This window comes from Brachyistius frenatus, unplaced genomic scaffold (assembly GCF_029030835.1).
Source record: "Brachyistius frenatus isolate BFR_SWC_R1_liver_20210118 unplaced genomic scaffold, ASM2903083v1 Contig_2, whole genome shotgun sequence".
NCBI lineage: Eukaryota > Metazoa > Chordata > Actinopteri > Embiotocidae > Brachyistius > Brachyistius frenatus.
Window position 1 is genome coordinate 6,049,339 of NW_027210601.1, and position 9,012 is coordinate 6,058,350.

General features: G+C 41.2%; 1 protein-coding gene across 1 annotated transcript; it reads left to right on the forward strand.

The window, feature by feature from the left end:
* Window positions 1-405: 405 nt before the first annotated feature.
* On the forward strand, window positions 406-8,256 carry lrrc69 (leucine rich repeat containing 69). Its single transcript, XM_069699724.1, has 8 exons — window positions 406-600; window positions 730-856; window positions 933-1,005; window positions 1,200-1,395; window positions 1,740-1,811; window positions 1,915-2,016; window positions 2,152-2,331; window positions 3,067-8,256. Exons 1-8 carry the CDS (start codon window positions 406-408, stop codon window positions 3,172-3,174), a joined length of 1,053 nt encoding a protein of 350 aa, XP_069555825.1. The 3' UTR covers window positions 3,175-8,256.
* Window positions 8,257-9,012: the final 756 nt, after the last annotated feature.

The window sequence follows — 9,012 nt, forward strand, 5'->3', positions numbered from 1 at the left end:
CTCTACAAGTGCCCTATTGGTTTTGAATATGTCTGATTAAACTAATAGTGTTCATATACATTTTATACATTTAATTCAAATCGACCATCAGGAGGAACAAAACATCTCTTCAACTTTGCAGGCATGGCAGCGTTTCTACCACAAGGTTTTTATTCCTCAGGTTTAATTTAAGGTGACTATGTCGTGGAGTAAAATAGTTAAAACATCTGTGTCATGTTTACCTACATCTATCCAAGCAAATGCTCAATGGCAGCAATTTTGCCATTAAATGGTATTAGAAATAGATGGTCAAATTAAAGTGGACAGTAACTACAACCTGCTGTTCTCAGCTTTGACCAGTAGAGGTCGCACTTGACTTTGACTCGTCAAACGGCGGGTTGTCGCCATGGAAACTTAGTTTAGGAAATGGCTAAGCCAGAGGCAGTGGTCAGGAAGGCAGTGGTTAGAGCTCTATATGGCAGATCAACCTCTCTAAATTTAACTACGAAGAAAATAAACGACGTTCCCGAGTGTATTTCCAGACTGACAAACCTGTCCGTCCTCCTGTTGAACAATAACTTCATCTCCGACCTCCCTGCCGAGCTGCTCTCTCTACGTCAAGTGAGTCCCATCCGTTTGTTTGCTCAGGGCTCATCTATTTGCTGGAAAGTCGCCAAGATAACACTTGAAATGTTTTACTCATCACGCAGATTTGTGATTAAATACGTTTCCTTCTGTAATGCCGTCAAGCTGGAAGAACTGAATCTGGGAAATAATGCCTTGAAGGAGGTTCCTGCTGTTTTGGGCCATCTGGAGTCCTTGAAAAAACTCTATCTGTTCAGCAACCAAATTACTGTAGTGCCACCTGAGGTGATAGGTAGGCTCTTACTGTTTTTGCATGATTAACACAAAGCACAAGTCATCTCTGTTATTGTAATATCCATGTTTTGCAGGTGGTTTACCAAACCTTGTTGTTCTCAATCTGAACCACAACCAGATTCAAAGACTTCCACCAGACATTAAAAGGTACATTAATACCACCATGGTGTCCAAAACCAATGTAATGTTTGCACATATGAAGCTTTTTAAAGTCTTTTAATCACTGACGTAATTGTTCACATGTCTGCTTGGTGATGTGACTGAAATAAAGGGCACAAATGGGATAAGAATAATGGATTTCTGTTTCAAAGACTCAAAAGCATGCCTGTTTTCTTCGGCAGATTGGAGAAGCTTCAACACCTCAGTGTGCTGGACAATAAGCTGGAGGAAGTTCCTGTAGAAATTGGTTATCTCACCAGTTTGGTTGAGATAAACTTGACTTACAACAACCTCACTTTGCTACCTCAGCAGCTGTACCAGTGCAAAGAACTGACAAAGCTGCATGCAGCTCGAAACAAGTTGACCACCCTACCAGAGGTGGGTATTTACACGAGTATGTGGCTTTTAGCTCCTCTGGAAATGCATTTGTCTTCAGCTTACAGCAACAGTTTAGTCTTTTGTGTTTCCCTGATTTCTCTGTATGTTTTTAATCAGCAATGCAGAATTTGAGGAAAATCATAAATTTTGATTGTCCATTTTAAATTAAATCAATTCCATTTCTTTGAAAAATAAATATGAACATGCAGGGTTAGTTTCAGGCTTACATAAATCACCTTTTAAGATGCCAAGTGACAGCTGTAATTTCCAAGCAATAACCTCATCTCTACTTTTGCAGTGTAACATAATTTGGCTAAACACTTGTCGCCTGTCATTTCACCCAGGGAATCACAGCGCTGGCAAAACTTCAAGTTTTGGATGTGGCTGGGAACAACTTGTCCATGTTCCCTGTTCAGGTATAGTATACACTCTTATCTAACTGAACTCTACAGTGATGGAGTTATAGCTACAAATCATGGAAATGCCACCTCACTGTGTGTCCTGGGTTCCACTGTGTAGTTCCACCTGCTGCCCTTGAAGGAGCTCTACTGTGAAGGCAACAGGTTTGTGCAACATGAGCTGATGCAATCGGAGCAGCAAGCTGAGGTACTTCCATTAAAGGTAAGAGCAACTGAAGTAAAACAGACAAAACAACACATGACATGTAACATTATGAAATACATGTTTTCTTCCCCAAACCATTGCAGTGATGTATTTCTACTTCAACATCCATGCGGCTTCCTTGTGTCCCTACAGGAACTGGTTGCCAGATTTGTTTTGCAGCAGGACAGGAACAGGTTCTCCCTGGTTCACATGATGCTTCCCCACTACCCATGCCTGATGACCTTGTTGGGCAACGGCAGCCGCTGTGTGGTCTGCCGGGGCCCCTTCCTCACCACCTGGCTGGAGTGTGTGCATTTTATAAATCTGAAAAAGGTCAGGTGAATGTTTCTGTTTTGCGTCGAAGATTTTATTTTTAAGTTTGTCATTTGAACAACATTGCTGTGTTCCAAATGACGTACTTCCCGTAGCACCCAAACAAATAGTGCTCGTCCATGTCCGGACTCTCGCTTGTGTAGAGCAGTCATTTTGACAGGGTAGTGCTGTTTCAATCCGCACACTGCTGTTCTGCACTGACTGGAAATGACCTCAGCATGTGAACACATCACCTGCTAAGATATCTACAGCTTTAATTATTTCACCTAGAAATGAACGTGTTTTGGTTCCCTCTGTGTAACACACTCAATAAACACACTGATTATTCTGTCCAGCAGCAGTAGTGAAAAAGAAACACTTTTGTTCAGTGTTCAGGGACAGCAGCAATTTCCTCAGAGCCTTAATTTGAAAATTCTTCACACCTGTGGCCCCGCCCCTTCCTCTACGTAGCAAAGATGGCGACCATTTAGGGTAGAAAGTGTCCAGGTGTTTTTGACCATTTTGAATGCATCATCCTGGTACTTGCAGTGCACTGCATGTTTCTGTACTTGACAGTGTGAATGTATTTATGCACTCGAAATACAGAGTGTTAGTGCACATGTCCGCCATTTGGAACACAGCACATGACTATGACACTTGGGAAAGCAAAATGACTGTGTTAGTATCTAATACTGCACTGAAACAGGATAAACGTGTAGCAACTAATGTGCTTTGTCATGCTTATGTGTGTTACAGGACATGAAAATGAGGTGTTTCCTGACTATTCCTGTCCGTGCTCTTCTCTGTTCATACAAGTGCTTTAATGCAGAAGAACACAACTATTATGGCGTTGCTACAATGTAAATACAAGTTCACTTGAAGGTACTATCTCTGATCTTAATAACTATCCCATCTCATACTTCTTTAGCTAAAACTGTGGGCACGATTCTGTTCACACTTTAAATTTTACAGTAAATCTCACAAAGACAGGACATCTCGGGCAGTAGTTGGCTTTGTGCATTATTCAGTGTTTATGTGACATTTTGAAGTTTTTACCCCTATAACCTTTTATGAATGACATTTCACTCTATAGTCACTGGGTGGCAGCAAATGAACATTGTAATCTGCACATTTGTCAGGACTATGTAGGAGTGCTTAACTCAGGCCTGAACAGATGGAATATATTGAAAATGTATGCTTTGAGCCAACTAACGCTTCAATGATATTTCTGATAATAGAACAAACAGTGCTACAGCTGGATACATAGTGGCTTTGCAATAATACATTGTTTACATATGCCTGTGAGTAGCTGCCTATGTTTACTACCTGTTTTTTCTCATTGCTTGGTCAGTGCAGGAATGTCATATACAGCTGCTAACCCTGTAGAGAATTTCACTTTATTCAACACAAAGCCAAAATGAAGACTCAATAATGTTTTACAACCTGAATGTTAAAAACATCATCTCCATATATATATATTCTGACTGTATAAATCCACGCTGATCCTCTTCTCTTGTCAGTGCTGATCAAACTGCACTAAGACGCCATAGCTGCCCCTTCTCTATCTCCATCTCCAGTCGGTGGCATCTGTTCCAACCTGCCAGACAAGGGGAAGATAGAGAGAGGGAGGGATATAGAGAACTTCATTTCTTGCAAATTAATTTCCCATCCACGCCTCCAGAGCTTACTAGCTCGTTCACTTGCTGCCGCGGCTGCTGCTGCTGCGTGTGTCTGCTGAGTCGGAGCCTCATGCATAATGCAGCAGGTTTAATTGCAAACCCAGAAACTAATGACTTTGGACTGGTTAACAGCAGGGGAGCCATACATCTCGAGCAAACTGAATGAAAAATCAGCTTAGAGGAGAGAAAAAAAAGGAGCCTAGCCCCTAATTGATGAATAATTGAAGCGGCGAGCTACAGGGCATAATTGTGACATTTTGTTTCAATCAATTTCCAAGTGGTGTGGGCGAAAGTGCACTTAAAGGGAAAAGGCAGTAACAATGAATGAGAAAGAAGGAGAGAGCGGATGATGATGGAAATGGAAGTTGTGTCTTCAGTCATTGCAATGACATTTGCCGGGGCGAATGACTGGACAGGACAAAATGACTTTTCTCTCTATCTCCCTCTTACTTTGGAAGTCTGTCAAACTCTTGTTATACCACTCTTGGGTCACTTTATCATCCCAGCCAATACAGCCATATTCTTTTAAAGCAATTTCTTTGGTTCACGTATTCATTTAAAAAAATAAATCAAATAAATGTGGGGCTGTTTGTGTTTTTGGCAAAGAACTAAACTCCACATCAGTCTACAAAGGCAGAGCCGGGGACAGAGGAAAGAGTAGCTGTCAGGGCCACTGAGACAGAGCACCATCTTAGCTGATGCATTTGCTCTTAATCACACTGGATACCATCATATTGCCCATTAAGGCCAAGTCTGGTTCAGTATAAATACACAGGACTTCACAGGGAAATTGTGCATGGTTACATCGCAACTGACTTTGCTCTCCTCCCTGCGGCACATAAAGAGAGCTAGCTGCGTGTTCACAAATCTGCATTCAAACTTTTTAAAACCTTAATTACCATGACTAAGATTACACACGTACCATTTTGTTCACGGGTGAGTTTTACTATAAATCGTACACAGCTTCCCAAACTGTTCTCTGAATTTACATGGCAACCTCGCAATGGAAATTAAAAAAGGACTGTAAACATGGCCGATAAATAGGTCATTCCATTCTGCTGGCACCATGCTACTGGGTGAAAGGCCAACAGAACGTGCGTTCTTGCGGGCAGCAGATGTCCCCCAGCAGTGGAGCAGCAGCAGCAGCAGCAGCACTGGCTCAGTGGCCTCAGGACTTGTCCGTTAGACGGTCTGGTGTCTGGTGTTAAGCTTTATGCATGTATTCATGCATACACCTCTTTAACACACTGCATTAAAACAAACACAATCACCTCACCTACTCTCCATCGATGACACATTATCACAATAGTTTTATCACAATTCATTTGTTTTCAATGTTGTTGTTTCACAAAACACATAGTCACACCCTCCATATCACTGAGCTGTACCTCCCGATAGGCACATTCAGAGAGCCCTGTCTTTTTTTGTGCAGTGTATTTCTTAAAACCACGCACAGGGTGATTGACGTGTATGGAAATTAGGAGGTTGCATCCTCAAAGGAGACACCATACGGATGGGAGCAGCGCACTGACGAGAGGCAGCTACAAAAGGCGCTTGTAAATTCCTGACATGCCTAACATATGTTAATGAGCCATTCTCTCACTGATATAATTACTGCGAGGGGATATTGCCTTTGGTGAAAATATCTGTCTCGCATGGCATGGCTACCTCATGGGGGTGAAAAAAGTAAAGAATGATAAAGTAGCGGGTGCATAAATTCTCATTTACAATGCTTGGAGGTAAAGACTGATGTTGGCAAATTCACTCAGGATGATATATTGGGGAGAAGACACCTTGGGTTCATTACATTCCTCCTTTGTTAGAGCGCTTTCTGCAGTCTTGTATCGTTTGTTAGCTGGTATTTAGTCTGTCTTGTCATTCGGAGCATTTACTTAGGATGTCTTTAAAGGAGCCTGTGGCTGCTTGAGCTCACATTGCACCTTGTGGCTGGAAAGTCAAGTGACGTATAAACTATGAGCAGAAGATGGGATGCTGGTTGAAAACTTTTATTGTAATGGTTATGATGGCAATTTGTATGGTGACTGCTGAATGTATTATCTGTACACTTTTAACTGTTTTTTCTTTGATTTTATCTTCTCTCTATCGAGTCTCTTTTTTTATATTTTTTTTATATTGAGGCTTCAGGCACCATTTCCATTATCCACGTTGTAGGTGAAGCCAAGCTTTAGAATATTGTTCTAAAACAAATATTTGCCACTAACAAACACTGTCAAGTGTGATACGTCTCCTGCAGCACAGTCAGTCGTTTTCAGAGACCCATCAAAGTCATGATTGCGGTCTTCACCCCAGAAGAACGATTTGACTCCGCTCACCCTGATTCCTCCTCTTCTCTCCTTGGGGCAACAGCAGCGGTTCTATTAAAATGAGCAGCATTGATTGCTGAAGTAGGGGCCTTGTGACTGAAGAGAGAGAAAAACAGCCATTCGATAGCGAGCGGTAGACCAGTGTCATAGCCAGGAGTGTGCACCACTCCAATCAGTAGAATCTATTGTTGCGCATTGCTGCCCATGACAGATCTTGGTATCGAGCCACTGGCAGAGTACCAAAGTAATGTCTGGTTGATGGCTGCACAATCAATTCTGTTGTGTTGCTAATGACGGTGGACACTAGAGGGCAGTGTGATTCTCTGCTGGCTCTCGAGCAGATGGGCGAGAGATGCACTGATGCACAGAGCTCACTGAGATATGCCGGATGAATATAAGAGATAGAGCAGCTAATAAAAGCAGGAACAATGCGCTGTTATTGTAATTCAAAGCTTAATTGAAATCTAAGCATCAGATCAAATCATTCTCAGACAGGTTTGACTATTAAATCTAATAGATGCGACCAAAGATTCCTTGGTGGAAAAGGTGAAAGTTTCCTTGCACTCACTGTTGCATATCAGTAGAAAATAAAATGGCAAAGACACCAGCTGTACACGACAATAACTGTACAATCTCTTTATCAAAACCAGCACAATGTAACAAAAGAACTTCCTTGATATAGATTAGAGAGTAAGAAGAAATCATCCAGACAAGCAAGACTTGAAGTGCACCAGACTATGAAAAGATGTTGCAAAACAAAGCCACAGATGTACCAGTGTAATAACCTATCTTCCTCTTTGTCTTTTTTCTTCTTTTTCACATCACAATATAGTGTATAAATAACAGTCTGAATTCAAGCAAGTAAACTGTCTGTCCTTTGAGGTTACAAGGAAGAGATGCCATTACTGAACTACTCCTCATTAGGGGAGCTTTGAGACAGGAGCCCGGCCGTCAGGCCAGCTCCCGTCTCTGGCAGTTCTGGGTCACCACCAACCACCCTGCAAAAACACCATTACCAGACTGCATTTATGGCAGAAATAAGACAAAAACACTGCTGCAACTTCAAAAGAACAAATAAATCTTTAATCTTGAGTGTCTTTGAATCTCTTCGAAAGTTTCCTCGGGTTTGGTAATAACAAGGACCGTGGAGAGGCATAGAGAATGTGTGTTTTTGTTTGTTTGGGAGAGAGCGACTGTTTATTTATTTGGGGAACAAAACTGGAGGGAAAATAAGGCTGAAAGAGATGTAGAGGCTGCATTACATCTTTTGATGTTACTTCAGATAGTTCACTCAGTGAGATGCCATGTGATATGTTTTGATGTGTGTTTTGATGCTGTCATTTTCCAAAAATAGCTATTTTGTACGCTCATATATATTGTCCTTATTTGATTCATTATTCAAAACAATTTTGGAAATAAATTCAGCCTGTCAGATACGCAGCGATGAACACGCTGGTTCGACCCTAGGAAGTCTTTCAGCTCCAGCTCCGCTCTACTCTATCATCAATATGATTGGCAGCACACAATCTGAAAGCCCAGTTTTGAGGTCATGTGATGGCCACTGGAGCATGCCCGCTATAGCTGAGCGGCAGGCGGGTGGGACACCAGGTAGAAGCATCTGGTCTCTGGGTTTTTCTAGAACACACACTGCCTGTGGCACTGCAGGCTTGGCTGGCTGAACATCTGTCCGCAGTGTGCAGGCCGGCTGGATGAGCAGACCCACAACCCAACCAACCAGCCAAATGAGCGTCCTGCACACATGGATGTCCTTCAGGAATATGCGGGTTAATGTCTCTGTTATAACAGGAATATAAAGTCAAACTGAGCTATATTCCTGTCGGTAATATCCTTTTTTTTTTTTTTTTTTTTTTTTTCAAAGCTACTGTTGTCTTTCACCCTTGTTTTTCAGTAATCTCTGAAGATAAACACCTCCTAAAGTTGAATGTTTTTTAACACTTCATTTTTTATGACACTAATAATATTCCTCCAACATCACAGAGCTCATAAAGTAACAGTTGCCTCCAGTGAACTAGAATATATATTTTGTGCATATTTGATCCACATTTACCTTTTTTTTACAGTAAGATACAGTGTACTGTATATTCTTATCGTTGAATCATTTCACTTAGTTGTGAAAATAAAAAGGTATTTTTGTTGTTCAGCAGCATTTTCTAACCCCCTGGACAATATGTCTTCCGTTTCCAGCACTCTTGGTGTTGTAAGCAGAGACATTATATGAATTAATTTCCTGAGCACAATGAATATGGACACTGCATGCATACATTTAAAAAAATATTCAGCACTGTGCTAAAATGTTAGGCAAGTGAGGATTCTTTCAAAACTAATACCATGAATAGTTTTTATTTGCCAATTAACTCCATACAACATATATAGTAGACACAAAAAGCTGATTCCAGGTTGTTGCGGTCAGGACTCCTTGTTTCATTTTTGTGTGTGCTGACGATAGTTCTTTATGATTCTGCCTTTGTGTTTGGGGTCGTTATCATGCTGCAGAGTGAATACAGTGAAGGTCCAAAGATGCTGACCTGACGGTATTGTGTCAGGCTCAACGCTAACATTTTTCTGAAGGATTGTATCTTCTCCTAAATAAAAAAAAATAAAAAAATGAAGGTGCATACAAATAAATTTAGACGCAGGCTGATGAATTTTCAAGTAACTCAGAGTTTATTAACAAACAA